General features: G+C 34.3%; 1 protein-coding gene across 1 annotated transcript in view; it reads right to left on the reverse strand.

The window, feature by feature from the left end:
• Positions 1–266: 266 nt before the first annotated feature.
• Positions 267–17,081, reverse strand: part of DACH1 (dachshund family transcription factor 1) — a 456,840-nt gene continuing 440,025 nt past the window's right edge. The window contains exon 12 of the mRNA XM_068984532.1: positions 267–319. Coding sequence (XP_068840633.1) covers positions 282–319 — 38 coding nt within the window. The 3' untranslated portion in view covers positions 267–281. The remainder of the gene's footprint in view (positions 320–17,081) is intronic.

Here is a 17,081-nt window from a genome sequence, read left to right on the forward strand (position 1 = left end):
AAACTGTATACAAGTGTCCAGCAGCAAAGTTGCAGTTATTAACTGTATGAAGTTTGATACTTGTACATTTACAAACATTCTCAGGTCTCTGGTATGAACCACAGATGAAAATCAATAAAGGAAAACCTTTTTTTGTAGAATACTTAAACTTTAAAGAACATTAATACACAAAATTGAGGAAGTTCCCTTAAAAGGACTTTATTTTTTTCCAAACTTTCCAATGATGAACGTCTGACTGCAGAGTTCTTTACTATAACATGGGTTTCTTCAACAGGAAAGATTCAGTACATGACAGTAGTTTTCAAATACAGTCTTCCATCTAAAAATGAACAACAAAAAATAATTATATGACATCTTGGAGACAAATGTGAAAATAAAAACTACACAACCCAATATAAAATTTGTGGGTTTTATTCTATCTTCACTTATTTAGGAAGCAACATTTTTCACATATTCTCAAAATCAATTTCATAATTACATTGAGTTTATATGTTTGAAACGAATACAGCATTTCATAAATTCTCATAAATATATATTTGCTATTTTGATATCAGTACAGAGCACTCAGAAAATATGTAAGAGTGTGTGTGTGTGTGTTACTGATATGCAAAGCTAGTTGATTTCTGTTGAATGACAATTACTTCCTCCAAGCTTGCAGAACCAATTTTTTTCTGAATGCACTCAGATATATCTCCATTATGAAAGACTGAGAGGTGTTGTTAAATATACTATGTAATGCAACTCGTGTGCACACTTGTTGCTATTTACATGAAAGTCATCCAGGTTATTTCATCAATATCAATGAACTATAATCTTTCCACCTTGAAGTGAGATTAATAGAATAATTAAATATTAAGATGCAAATATATTACTCAACTTTTACCAGTTGAGAAATACAGCTATGTGAAAAAGAAATAAATCTTCAATAAATATACTAGAATGAAGCATAAATAAGAAATCAAAATCCAGAGGAAAAACAAAGCAAAACATAAATCTATTACCCTCTCAACTGTCCACTTTATGGTGTGCTTTAAACTTTCAAAATATTTGTATAAAATGTTTAAATTTCACATAATTTAATATCTATAGTAGAAGGTATATAGAAAAGTAACGTTTTCAAATATTTGAAAAATGCTTATTGCAGTGCAAGTGTTTGCGAAATGTCTGGTAACTTTAAGAATTCATACACAAGGAACTAGAAATAAACTACAGTGATTTAGGAAACACAGTCTAAATATGTGTAGATCTCACGTTCAACATTAAGTTAATTGAGTGCTTATACATAATCTGCGGTAATTAGTAACTTAAAACCAATGTTAAACCGTTTTTCTACTTCACAGAAATATTGATGTACCTAAAACTGTATATTCCTACCACATGTTTCAGCTTTGCCTCCAGGATATTATGAACTCTGGCTTATTGGTATAATCTGAGCACCCAGTGAATGTTCAATAAGTATGGGTTTGAATGAACAAATGAATGAACAAATCAGATACAATTTTCCTGTGGTTTATATATACAGAGTAGATAAATAAGCCCAAATAAACCTAATAAACTAATATTTTAAAAAATTAAAAAATAAAGCTTCAGTTTTTCACATTCTTAGTGTCATGTGTCTAAAAATCAGAACTCCTAATAGATATTTTTGATAATGATTTTTACTAAGTAAAGCAACTAAATGGTTTTAAAATCTATAATAGAAATTATAGGAATAACCAAAGAATACTGGCGCTTTTAACCAAAATTTTCTTTCTTAGTCTTTATTTAATTTAACCCAACTTTTCTTTCCTTCCAATTTATCTCAATATTTCTATCATTCATGTATTCACTTATGTTGAAGATATCATTCTCATTCTTTTTTTTTTTAATAGACAATGTTTCCTAAGATTAGACAGGGGAGGAGAAACATTTGTCTTCAAAATTCAAATTTCATTCAGTGAAGTCATTCAAAATACTTGTGGAAAAGAAACGATTTGCTCAAAATTAACATCTCAAGATTACGAATTCTTAAAAGTCTTTTTCCATTAAAGAAAAAAATTAAAGCCTTAAAGATTATTGATACCTACAGCACGTTAGGAGAAGGAATGCAGTAGCAAAGAATGGTTATACAAAAGTCATTCATTAATCATCAATCATTATAGTTTTGCACATTGTTATAAGGAGAAGGAAACGGCAACCCACTCCAATATTCTTGCCTGGAGAATCTCTGGACAGGGGAGCCTGGTGAGCTACTATCCATGGGATCGCAAAGAGTCAGACATGACTTGGCACACAGCACACACATTGTTTTAAAAGATCCACTAGCGAGATTCTTCATCCAGGTTCTATATAATTGGCATTGACTTTCTTCTCTAATCTTATCTGTCACCCTTCTCCCTCATGCAGTAACCCTGTCGCACACCAAGCTCTGCACTGCTGAAGTCTGTTATTCCTTCTAGAAGCTTCAAAATAAATACTTCCTCCTTCCCTGCTTGCATTGCTGTCTTATTAAACATCTCTTAATAGAGCTCACCATAAGAATCAACTTCATAGCACTTTGTCTCACTTTGATGTTACATATGAGAAGTTTCTTACACGGCGAGACCCACAAAAGCAGCAGCCATAATTCTTTTCCCATCAGTATCAGAAGGAGAATGCTTCAGCATGATGCTTTCTTTAAAGATTTTAATGCAGTCTCAAATGTTAAACTTTTGGAGAAATTAATTAATTAACATGCTTATGTGCTAAAAATAATTCCTTTAGCATTTAGAGATTTTAAAGTCTATCTGAAACTAAATTTTAAAACAAAAATATATACATTAAAAATATAACACAATAATTTTGGAAGATTTTTATTGCAGCCATATACAAAATATGTTTATAAAAATTGTAAACATATTTATGTGCTCAGTATTTAGTCTACTATAACAATTACTTTTAATAAATATGTCTCAAATTTTTGACTCATGTTCATAACAAGTGGAAAGCATCAAGCATTAAAAAGGCTGGCTGTAAAATAGATTCCAATTGTTATAGTTAAGGCATTTCCATGGTTCAATAATACTTAGATATCAGAGATTATCTGCCTTAGAATTAACTGGAAATAGAAATTTATCAGGCACAGACAGACTCTAGAAGAGTAACTCTCTCTCCTTTTGTCTACAAAGCCTAACTTTGAAGTAGGCTTACTTTATAATTTTGTCATATTTATTAAAACATTTTACTTAGTCACTAAGTCATGTTCATGGACTCCTTGTGACTCCATGGACTGCAGACTGCTAGGCTCCTCTGTCCATGGGATTTCCCAGGCAAAAATACAGTAGTGTGTTGCCATTTCCTTCTCCAGGGGAATCTTTCCCACTCAGGGATCAAATTCACATCTCCTGCATTGCAGGAATATTGTTTCCCACTGAGCCACAAGGGAAGCCCTTATTGAAACATATTTCTGGATAAATTAGAATCTGTAAGGAAAAAAAAAGTTTAAGTAATTTTATGTTGTTCCTGAGAAATTATATTGACCTGCTAATCTACAGCAAATAATCACATATAGATGTACCCAGAGAGCTAACATCAGGCTTCTGAGTTATGGGACCCCACTCCAGCACTCTTGCCTGGAAAACCCCATGGACGGAGGAGCCTGGTGGGCAGCAGTCCATGGGGTCGCTGAGAGTCGGACACTAATGAGCGACTTCACTTTCACTTTTCACTTTCATGCACTGGAGAAGGAAATGGCAACCCACTCCAGTGTTCTTGCCTGGAGAATCCCAGGGATGGCGGAGCCTCATGGGCTGCCATCTATGGGGTCGCACAGAGTTGGACACGACTGGAGCGACTTAGTAGTAGTACTAGGTCTACCTCAGGCCTCCAATAACAAACCATCTGAGAGCAAGCCTAATGGCAAGGGTGCTAGATAAAATACATGGGCCCATAATTCAAACTGTGCCATGGTTTTATGTTATGTAATAAGTATTCCAATATTCTGTCCTTGCCTGACTCTTCAAACAGTAGGCAAAGTGATGGAGCCCTAGAGAAGGCCCTAAAAATCAAGCTACAGGATGGCGATGATTGGAACTTCTGAGTATTTTCATGGCTAAGACTTCATTATTCAGAGTTGTATTATTGGCATTTAGAAGCTCAGAGGCTTTATTTATGTTTTGTTTTCACGGCTGTCTTTTGTACACTGCACTTCATTTCTAAGTAGATAATCTCACATTTACTCATCATTTCCTATATCATCTTTATTTCTGTATTTGCTGGCCACCAAGAAATATTTTTCCTGCTGCTGAGCATGGTTTATGAAATAATCATTCCCTGATATTTCAACTGGGTAAGATTTTTTTAAAGATCAAATCAACTGGAAATAGGAGCTTCCCAGGTGGTGCTACTGGTAAAGAACTTGTTTGCCAATGCAGGAGACTTAAGAGACGAAGGTTCAATCCCTGGGTCTGGAAGATCCCCTGGAAAAGGGCATGGCAACCCACTCCTGCCAGAGAATCCCATGGACAGAAGAGCCTGGCAGGCTACAGTCCATAGGTTTGCACAGTCAGACACAACTGAAGCGACTTAGTATGCAAATTGGAAATAAAGGTAATAATACTTATGAACAGCATAGATAATATTTTCTGAGAGTCTATTGTGTTCAGGGCACTTTACAGATTTCAAATCTAAACTTTTCAACAACTCAACAAAAAAAATGTATTCTTAGTGCCTTTTACAAATAGGCTATTAAAGCCTAAAAAAATTAAGTTATCCTGCATATTTTCAAAGAACTAGCAAATAGATATGCAATGAATTGATATTTACTTGAATCCACATCTATTCCATTATGTCACTTCCTCTAAAAAGCAGTTGGAAGATTACTGGAGGAAATACACTGACTCTGATGCAGAGGAAGGGACTGAACCTTAGACATCTTGATACCATCAGTCTCCCTGTTTTGTAAATCTATTCTCACTATGTTCTCAGAAAACAGAGGCTTCCTTTTAGTATGCAAAGCCTCAAATGAACAACTTGAAATCAGAACTAGAATTCTTATAGTTTGGTTTCAGAGCAAATATCTTCCTTTGACACAATGATTATTTGCTTTTGTAAGGGAGGCTGATATGACAGAAAAATCATCAAGCGGCACTTTGTGCATGGGAGTACTTAATTAAAAAGTCTCTTCTAATTAAAAGCATGTGGGAGTAGGGATTGAGTGAAACTATTTAAATTACAAATTCCTTTAATAGTTCCAAAGTTCATTGTGATTTGATGCTTACAGCTCTAATTTGGTGAATAAGTAAGTATCTAGATCACTGAATAGTTTATTGCAGGTATGAATTTTTGCATGCTGCTTACTGTTATTATGCAGATTTAGAGCGACAGATGAGTTAAAGAAAATATTTTAAAATACTTATAAAAATTTATCTCGTTTTAATATAGTTCTGTTTTGTGTTTGTGAATTATATTTACTTTTTAAATTTCATTTTCATTTTATATTAGAGTATTGTTGATTGACAGTGTTGTGATAGTATCAGGGGTACAGAAAAGTGATTCAGTTATACATATACACGGATTTAGTATTTTGTACCTATTTTTATATGTAGTTATTTATAGCATCTAATACATATAAACAGATATAGAATTTAGCTCATATTCCATATATGAAACTAAAGTATTAAATAGCTTGATCATTTATTTTAAAAAGTTAATGAAGTTTGTTCAACAACAATCACAATATATGATGCGATTTTATTAAAAATTGGAACAATTTCAAATTGCTTAGGTGGATTACACCAGAAATCCAATGCTTTCATGGAAACATTAACAAGAGACTGTGTCACTGAAGAGTATTACTCAGTATGCAGATAGGTATATATTCCAGTTTTGAATAGAACTCCCTTGAAAACATACACAAGGATCTCTTGTTTTTTGTTTTTTGCACAAAGAGATTAATAAATTACATTTCTGTTAGGAAGTAGCTTTATTAAAAATAGCATCTATTTGGTCAAAACTTATATCCAGACATCTGTAACTGAATGAATTTTGCTGCTTTCACAAAAAAGTTGTATGTGCCCATATCTTAGTACTCCAGAGCTGAGAAAAATATGAATATAACAGATGGCAAATATATAAGATCATTTATCTAGAACATTTAATATTTACCTAAAGAATATTAGGCTAATATGAAATGTAGTAGCCCTAAACTTTTCTCAACATAATGTCTTAATCATATAAAGTAAAGGAAACCAAAAGAAGAGATGAAAAAAAAGTTAATGATTCATGTGATATTTGATAAGACAACGAAAGGAAGTCAAAATAAAAGCAAGAAAACAGAAACAGATGGGAAGGATCTTTGTCAAGTCATAACCCCTCTTCTAAAACCCCTAAAGGAAGAAGCTAATTAAAGAAAATATTGTTTCTTGCTTTTTTAATATAATTTTATATTTAGAGTAAGAACATTCTGCTAATGCTGAGGCAAAGAAGCAGAGACAGAAAGTCTACATTTAACATGAAAAATATTTTAAGAGAGATTGATGTTCAGCACAAGCTCTTTTACAAGAGGATACTGAGTAAATATCATTTCTTCTCATGAAACGCAGATAAGAACTGTATAAGTGATTTCCAGAAGTTATGGTCAAGGTTGTGTTCAAAAATGATGAAAAGACAAAAACTGAAGAAGTTGCAACAGATTTTGAATTTTAGATCTTTCAGGGTGATAGTTGCATAACCTGCGGCCCACAAAGTTGAGTGAAAATGAGAAAGGACTGGATATCAGATCCTTTTTGAATGCTTACTCTGTACACATCTGGTGCCATTCTAAAGACTGGGCACAGACTATGTGTAAGAAGGCACACCAAGCAGAGGATCTTATACAGAAGCCAAATATACTAGTACAGGCAGTAGGTAATGGATTACCTAATGGACCAAAATGGCCCAGCTCATTTGAAATCAGAGTAGATAATATCGTGTTTATTACAAAGTTAGTATGAAGTAAAGCTCTTGATTGTGGCTAATATTTAAAACAATTTTGCAAACAAGAACTGCTTTTTATAAATTTTTCAGTTTTCTTCAAAGAAGAAAGTGGATGAGAACATCTTCTAGTTTAAAACATGCTCTGAGAACAGAAGATTATTATCTAAATTTACCATACATACGGTAAAAAGGTAGCTACATTTTTAAACAGAAACAATAAAAATAAATCCCTTTCTACACATGAAAAAATTTATTAGACTCTAGGTAAACCTTCCCAGGTGGTGCTAGTGGTAAAGAACCCACCTGCCTATTCAGGAGACATGAGACACAGGTCTCATCACTGGGTCAGGAAGATCCCCTGGAGGAGGGGGTCTTCCTGAATCCACTCCAGTATTCTTGCTTGGACAATCTCATGGACAGAGGATCCTTGGTGGGCTACAGTCCCTAAGGTCGCAAAGGGTAGAACACAACTAACGTGACTTAGTACAAAGGCACGCAAGCACAATTACAGGGGGAAAGACTGGAACTTTGACATCTTGACAAACTGAAGCAAGTGGAATTAGACTTGAGGTATTGGAGCTAGAAGGAAACATCACTGAGCAGCCTGATCTAATCACACATTCTTTTTAAATAGAAACTAAACAGACAAACCAGTAATGAGAGTTGAGCTTAAAAATGTGGAGAGAAGGCACTTGAAGATGTACAGAGGTCTATGGTTAATCTTAGCAAGCTTGGAGTTAGTCAACTCCAGCCCTCTACAAAATAATTTTTCCAAATGACTAGTCAGTTCAAAGTATCTAGTTCTTCTAAGAAATTACGTTCTTATTGTAGGTCTCTTAAAGTGTCCCTTTGCTTGAATTTCATCATTGTCAGCTATTTACTGCTTGTCTATTCACCAAGAACCAGGCAATCTATGCTTAGTGTTTAAAAAATTAGCCCTCTATTAAAATGTTTTAGATGTGAATGATTAGCCTATACTCATGGAGATAGGGTTTGGATCCTATACATTGTATTACTAAGACCTAAGTGTTCTTACAACACTTGCCCTAGGATCCAAACTCTTGTCCTCTGCCAAGTTATTTTTACTCTGCCTATACTTCTATTTGGCTCAGAGGTTAAAGCGTCTGCCTGCAAGGTGGGAGACCCAGGTTCAATCCCTAGGTCGGGAAGATTCCTTGGAGAAGGAAATGGTAATCCACTCCAGTATTCTTGCCTGGAGAATCCCATGGACAGAGGAGCCTGGTAGGTTACAGTCCACGGGCCGCAAAGAGTCAGAGAGGACTTCACTTTCACTTTCATACTTTTATTTGCCTATCAGTATAGAATACACAACCTGAGTCTAATCAAGAGGAAATATCAAATGCAAAGTGAGAAACATTCTCTTAAGCCTTTTTTCAAACATGTCAATTTTACAATTTTTTTTACAGTTTTTAAAAGGCCAAGGAAATGCATACAATCGAAGAAACAAAAGAAAAATTACAACAACATATAATGTGATCTTAATTTGGATTTAGGAATGCTGTAAATGCTATAAAGGACATGACTGGGTCAAATGACAAGATTAGAGTGTCAATATCAGTTTAAATAAAAGTATTGTGTCAATAAAATAAGTTATTGGGCTGATAAATACACTGTATTTATGTATAAGAGAAAAATCCTTATTTTTAATAAGTACTCCCTAGAATACACATTAAAAATAAGGATTTTTCTCTTATACATAAATACAGTGTATTTATCAGCCCAATAACCTATTTTATTGACACAATACTTTCTTGGAAAAGGCAATGGCACCCCACTCCAGTACTCTTGCCTGGAAAATCCCATGGATGGAGGAGCCTGGTAGGCTGCAGTCCATGGGGTTGCCGAGAGTCGGACACGACTGAGTGACTTCACTTTCACTTTTCACTTTCATGCATTGGAGAAGGAAATGGCAACCCACTCCGGTGTCCTTGCCTGGAGAATCCCAGGGACGGGAGAGCCTGGTGGACTGCTGTCTATGGGGTCGCACAGAGTTGAACACGACTGAAGTGACTTAGCAGCAGCAGCAGAATGTGTATGAGTCAATATAACAGGTAAAGTATCATGATTTATACATCTTACTTTCAAATGCTTCAGAAAATATTATGCAGATAGAGAAAATTATAAAGTATATAGAAGAAAAATATTAACAATAGGTGAAGATTTGCAAAGTGCATATGAGAGTTGCAAAAATTTTTAGCTTTTCTGTAAGTAGTTTTTTAAAAATATATATATTAAAACTAAATAGGTTTCCTAAGAGGAAATGAATAAAATATAAAATAGGTTGCCTAAGTGAAATGAAATTTTAATAGTCACCAATATCAGATATTTATTTATAACTAGTTGAAGATTTATCCTCTCCACCAGCCATGTGCACAGTTGTTACACTGATTCTATGAGCTGTATTCTCACAGTAAATATGCTTTCTGCTTAATAGCAAGGTTTTAAGAAGTTCTATTCAAATATCAGATAGTAAGGTGATGCTGGGTGATTTTCTTAATAGAGTTCTCCAGAAAAACCAGGTTCAGATTCATGAAACTTATTGGACTGAGGGTGAGAATATAAGCTGGAGTCTGGTCTACTGGTTCATTATGTTTGAAAGGTAAATTTACAATTGCAAAGTTTATGAAGTCTACTTAATTGTCTTACCCCTTAGTTGGTGAGGGCTGTGTAGGCTAATGTGCACTTGGTATAAAGAAATACCTGTTCTGTTTAACTATTCGAAACAAAGCTTATCTTTTAAAAGTTTATCAAGAACAAAAGCAAAGCATAACACAGACCTCCTTAAACTTGTAGTTTCTGTAAATAAAGGAAAATTGCTGCTAGGTCTTCTTTCGTAAGTATTTATGCATGTGTGTTCTAATTAAGCATTCATTAGTAACAAGTGAGAATCCATCAGAGTGGTTAATGTACCAGCAAGTGAAAATGGGGTGTTTTGCACTTAGGTTACCTTGTCCTGATTGTAAGGTGAGACCTCCCAACTTCAGCAAAGTGAAGCACAGTGAAGTACCTTATTACTTTCTCCATCCTTTTATTCATTTCTGGGAGAAAGAAAACTAAGACACAGGGATGGAAGGAAATAATCTGAGGGAATAGCTGAACCTTAGTGATGATGGACTATGCTTAATAAAAATAGAAACATAAAAAAAGTGATGCCTTATTTGATAAAAATAAGATGCTGCTAAAAAGGGGAGCAAGGATCTTTCAAATCAATCATTTGATCCTTTAAAACTGCAAGAGACAAGGAAAGTTGGCAGTGAATCAATTGAGTTTTCAGAATAAATACATTTGTTTTCTCTAGTGAACAACCAAAAGTGGCAATTAGAAGAACAGTTCTTGTCAGAGTTTAGTTATTTTATTTTAAGCTTGGCCGGGGAAAAATCATCCTTCTTTTAAAAGTTTAGCATTTTTATGCTTCATTTTTATAGCATGACTAATTCAGCAATTTTAATAAAATTATATTTGTTTAGGGAAGTAATTGTGAATGAACAAAGTTCTAAATATCTAGAGCTTAATTTAACATTTAAACAATGCTACACCAAAATGCCGTTCTAGTGTTAAACTTGACAAATGTCAAACTTCAGTGAAAGGTTGCAAATGTTTTCAATAAGTATGGTAATTGTTTTAACTGAAGAAATGGCACTTTCATAGGGAATAACTTTTTTCTACATCTCATCCAATAGAATCATCAAGTATTTAGATCATACATGGGTGAGAACACTAACATGTTGTACAGTAACTATTAAATAAGATAGTTCTCTGTGCACTAATTCTAAAATTAACATAAGGGATCAATTTAGAGATATGTAGTGTTATAGTATAGAGAAAGATTAGCAAACAGGCAAGAAAGTGTGCTGATAGAATTGTCATATCTAAAGAAAGAATATCAGAATCAGTTGAGTGTTTGTCAGAGTTGTTCAGCCAAGACTTAATAAATGTCCATTAAAACATGAACCAAGAATAAGATTACCACCAAAGACTGATGTGGACATCTGGTCTACCTTTACATACATTCCTGAATACATGAAATATTTTAATTATATAATACTCAGTGGGCTGATCCCATTCTTACAAGGTACCTTGACAATCTTATTTACTATATAATCCTTATGGTAGGAATCCTCTAAAATGGCTACCACTGCTCCTTGCCTCCTGGCAGTCACATTCTTGTGAGATATTTCTCACATTTAAGTGTGGACTTTATCTAAAGACTTACTTCTAATGAAGAGAATATGGCAAATGTGATGGAAAGTCACTTCCAAGATGAGGCTGTAAAAATGGTGACTTTCATCTTGCTGGAAGATACTCTTTCTCTGGATCTTTTCACTTGCTTGATCAGATGAAGTAGGTTGACATGTACTGAGTTGCCTCATGGGAGGTCCATCTGAAAAGGACCTGATCATGGCCTCCAGCCAATAGCCAACAAGGACCTGACGCCCTCTGTAAAACAATCTTGGTAACATGAGGTGTGCCAACAGCTATATGACTGAGTTTGGAAGTGGAGCTTGCTTCAGTTAACTCTAGAAATGACTGAAGCCCTTTCCAAAAGTTTTGGCAACCTGGGAGACACCTGAAAGCATAGGACCCAACTAAGCTCCTTCTAGATTTCTCATGTATAGAAAAGGTGAGATAATATGTGATATAAGCCATGAAGTTCTGAAGTAATTTGTTGTGTTACAACATATAATAAACACCCCAATACTTTGGCCATGTGATGTGCAATGAGTCAACTCATTGGAAAAGACCATGATTATGGGAAAGATGGCATAAGTGATGGCATCCAGTCACATCACTTCATAGCAAATAGATGGGGAAATAATGGAAAAAGTTAGACTTTATTGTTTTGGGCTTAAAAATTACTGCAGATGGTGATCACAGCCATGAAATTAAAAGACACTTGCTCCTTGGAAGAAAAGCTATGACAAACCAAAAAGCAGAGACGTTACTTTGCCAACATAAGTCCATCTAGTCAAAGCTATGGCTTTTCCGGTAGCCACGTATGAATGTGAGAGTTGGACTATAAAGAAAGCTGAGCAGCTAAGAACTGATGCTTTTGAACTGTGGTGTTGGAGAAGACTCTTGAAAGTCCCCTGGACTGCAAGGAGATCAAACCAGTCAATCCTAAAGGAAATCAGAATATTCATTGGAAGGACTGATGCTGAAGCTGAAACACCAACTCTTGGGCCACCTGATGTGAAGAACTGACTCGTTGGAAAAGACCCTGATGCTGGGAAAGATTGAAGGCAGGAGGAGACCAGGACAACAGAGGATGAGGTGGTTGGATGACATCACTGACTCGGTGGACACGAGTTTGAGTAAGCTCCAGGAGTTGGTGATAGACAAGGAAGCCTGGCATGCTGCAGTCCATGGAATCGCAATGAGTTGGACCTGACTGAGCAACTGAACTCAATGAGAAAGATTGAAGGCAAAAGGAGAAGGGGGTGGCACAGGATGACATGATTAGACAGTGTCACTTTCTCAATGGACATGAATTTGAGCAAACTCTGGTAGATTATGGAGGACAGGTGAGCCCAGTGTGCTGCAGTCCATGGGGTTTCAAAGAGTCAGACACAATTTAGCGAGTGAACAACTTCTTTTATAATCAAGGTGTGCTGGTCATTGTCACAGGTAAATATGTCAGTTCTTATGACTTACAATTCTTCAGTATATCTTAGTTTGGATTCTTTTAGAAAGGATTGATAACCCAACTCTGGGTCGTGTGGAACTCACCAAGCCAAATGCTGCCTTGTGAGTGCTCCTGCAAGCATCGCTGCATTTCACAGAAACAGCAAAACCCAACTGTATATTTCCCAGTATGATATTTCTTGTCTTATTATATCAAAACGACTTTTTAAAAAAACCCTCTCTAGCCTGCTATTAATTACATAAGCTATTCTAAATCACAAAATATTTATTTTCACAATTTTAAAAGGTTTGTCTTGGTATTTTAAATATATATGTAAATGTATATCTGTGGAAATGGAAATTACTTATACTACCTTAGAGTAATTTGATTCTATTGGGAATAAAACAGATTTTCTCAAAGATTGATGATCTTATTTCATGATATATTGTGACCTTCTCAGAAATAAAGACAATAAAGTGCAATAGTCTAATTCTTACATTAAACTTGTTTCAGAATAATGATTGTATCAAATCACTTGATACAATGTGACAGAAGTAACTATCCTATGAAATTTCATAGCTCCATACTGCTGGGATTGTTACCATGTAATGAGCTATTTAAAAAGACAAGAAAAAGAAGAAAAAACAATCTAAATCTCTCTATTAAAACCATCTAGAAATCGGACAATTATTGTAATGTCTTTCAGAATCTGTGGTTCAGTAGTGATGATTGGACAAGTTCAACTTTTGTTATATCTAATATCTTGCAATATTTGAAGCAATATTATTATATTGGATGGTTTCCAATGAAACAAACATAATTCTTTGCAAATTGATCAGTAAAATATCAACAAAATAGCCACAAATAGTAAGAAATTAAGACACTAAATATTTTCTAAAATGGAAAGCAACAAGAAAAAGATAAAATGTGTTATCACCAAAATATGCAGTGCTAATAGATAAGTTTGCATTTTATAAATTATCTGTCCCTGTAGACAAAGAGTTTCTGGAAACATCTGAGCACTCTAGACTTACAATTTGTGTTTATTAGTTTTCAATATATACTAAATTCCATGAGATTGGCGATTTTTGAAAATGCAGTTTCAAAAGCATAAACACAAAAACTTTACAAATAAACATCTTAATATGTTATAATAAATGTGCATATAGTTAGAAAGAAAATAAATGCTGATATATGTATATTTCATGCCCATTGTGAAATTTTGCCCTGGGTCATTGTAGCATAGCCCACTATTTCCATTAAAATTAATAGCTTGTGGCTGTGGTTACTGTCACTGTTGCCTAATTTTCCCCTAACTAGCAACTGTAACATGAATAAATTAAGTTATAGCACCATGTACATCATTATATCCTGAATTAAGGTTAGATTTCAAGAAGGATTATGGATTTAAGGAATTCATCTAGAACTGCATCAAAACTCCTTATAGTAAAATATTTATTTCCCTAGCATAGGGCCTAAATCAGAGAAGGCAATGGCATTCCACTCCAGTACTCTTGCCTGGAAAATCCCATGGACGAAGGAGCCTGGTAGGCTGCAGTCCATGGGGTCGCTAAGAGTCGGAGATGACTGAGCGACTTCACTTTCACTTTGCACATTCATGCATTGGAGAGGGAAATGGCAACCCACTCCAATGTTCCTACCTGGAGAATCTCAGAGATGGGGGAGCCTGGCGGGAGGCCATTTATGGGGTTGCACAGAGTCAGACATGACTGACGCGACAGCAGCAGCAGCAGGGCCTAAATGCTGCTCTTAATTTCAAGGCTATTTCCTAGTGACACTTGGACATCCCAATTGTTCAGCCTATTTTATGTTAATAACCCTAAACTACTTGTCTAGTATAAAAATATAAAGCTCTAAGTCTTAGATAATAAAACTTCCTTGTTTCTCATTCAGTCTTTGGTATCATCATGGTGTCTGAATGAAGCATTCCCTATTTAACAGGCTTATTTAACAGGTTCTGTGTTTTAGGATTTCTCTACTCAGATGAGGATTCACTAAATGCTGGAACTCTAACCAGAGACTTGATGACTCTATTACCAAATGCCTTATGTATTGAAAAATCATAGTCCTCTTAAAGCTTAAAATAATACTAATATGTTATGATAATTTGGAATATCATTATATGAGCACTTCTTTACTTACTAAGTCTAAAAACAAACAAATGTAATTTTTACATTCTCTTCATCAAAATAAGAATGTATTATGCTGCTCAAATGATTGCAAAGAATGTCCATGCATTAGAGGGTAAAGCTAACAGTGAGGGTAAATGATTGCTGCTTTTTTTGTTTATGACTCTATTCAATGTACTCTGATTACTTGAAAGGACTAGTATCCAACATATTGCCGTATGAAACAGTATCATGAAAAATACATGTCTCTTAATGCAAGAGCTGAATTGACATTTTGTCATAGGTAAATTCTGCAGAATCAACAAAGATGCAAAACAACTAAGGCAAAATATGAATTATCTAATATACCACTATGTATTTTTAGCATTCTTTATTCTAATTTTATGTGTATAACATAACACTGTAAATATTTTGTTCCAGTTTTATTACACTCATTTTAATGGACAAACTTCAGTGATGAGTAATCCATCCTTTCTAACTGCCATAAAAAAAGCTACATTATGTTTACTCTGTTAAAAATATATATATATATATATATATATAGGGTCATTCATTACAAATAAGGATGGTGCAATGTGAGAGGAATGTGTTCACTCATAACCATTTGAGTATACTTTGCTTCCCAATGTTGCATTTGTTACTTATTACAATCACTTCTTCCGGTGTGGGGAGGGTGGCTTGATACTGTAGCCTTTTTTAGAAGAACGACAATATCAAAATCATGCAAAGAGATTCTATATTTCCTACATAAGACTTTAATGGTGCACAAAGCTGTGTCTCTTATCTAGACCTTACATTGAAACTACCTCATTCAAGCTCCAGCTCTATGTCTGCCTACATGGGTACTTCAGCTTGCTGAACTGCTCAGCTGTCATATCAAAACCAGAAGCAAGAAGGCAAACTCATCATCCTGTGCTTTAACCTGGATCTCTTTTCTTGATTATCGATTTCAAATCACCAATCACTATTTCCTAAGCCCTGCATCTTGATTTTCCCTTGTATTTCAACTTCCAATCTATTTCTTGCACAATACCAAAGTTTAAATCTTCAATACCTCCCTCACTTCCAAATTCATTACATTCTTTACCTCTTTATTCTCACTCTTTAGCAACTTCTCCGATATAATATTTATATTGTTTATATTTAGGATTTAGTATTGGGTTGGCCAGAATGTTCTTTCAGGTTTTTTCCTAAGATGTTATGGAAAAATCTGAATGAATTTTTTACTAACACAATATATTTTATTTCAGATATAAACAAGGGAGCAGGTTTTTATTTTAATAAATATTGTTTAAGAATCTGTTGAGAGTCTTCAACAGAAGCAGCTGTAATATTTATTCCTTTTGTTTTCAAAATTTATATAAAATGTCAATAATATGGTTTCTCAGAGATTTAGATTTATGACTTACATATCTAGACTTAAGTGAATCTTCACCAATCATGCAACTGGAATTAATTGCTTTGTTTGTGCTCTGAAAGCACTTTGTTTACATTTCGGAAGCAATAGGTCAAAGCATTATTCATGAAAAGAGAATGATACATCTTTTACAACTTTCAGGAAAAAAGTCAAATGTTGTAATTTCAGATGTAATCTATTAAATTAATTTTAAGTCTTGGAACATGTATGTTCCCAATAGTATAATAGTGAGTTCCTATAAACAAATCTAAAAGTGAATTATATTTGAAAAACTTGGAAGTTTGGCTACCTTAAATGTTTATGATATATGATAATTTCTAAAGAAAGAGAAGTGAAGACACATGATATAGTCATATTTTAATTTGTTAAAATCATTCCTGTTTCTTATAAAATTTTTGATATATAAATATTTCATATTTTTATATAAGTAAAATTTGAATTACAGTCCCTACTATCCCTGAACACCTTGACACCCACAATTTTATCAATAGAAATTAACTCAATATGTATTTTATTAGAATTATTTATGCTTCTTTATATCTCATGGAAATATGACTTATTTAGAAAAGTTATTTTTTGCATTTTTTCTGGCCCCAGCACTTAATAAGCATTTGTTAAAATGAATTAGTTACAGCAGATTAAATACTAAAAAACATAAAAACTACATTAGTATTAAAGTTAAATTATAGTTCAAATTTTTAGTCAAATATATTAGTTTTAAAGCAATACATTGTTTATTGCAGGGCTTTTAGAGTCAGCAAAATACTAAACATGGACTTTGAAAATTCAAGAAGATATATGTACTGCTGCTGCTGCTGCTGCTGCTAAGTCGCTTCAGTCGTGTCTGACTCTGTGCGACCCCATGGCCGGCAGCCCACCAGGCTCCCCCGTCCCTGGGATTCTCCAAGCAAGAACACTGGAGTGGGTTGCCAGTTCC

Source organism: Capricornis sumatraensis, chromosome 12 (genome assembly GCF_032405125.1).
Source record: "Capricornis sumatraensis isolate serow.1 chromosome 12, serow.2, whole genome shotgun sequence".
In the NCBI taxonomy this organism is placed as follows: domain Eukaryota; kingdom Metazoa; phylum Chordata; class Mammalia; order Artiodactyla; family Bovidae; genus Capricornis; species Capricornis sumatraensis.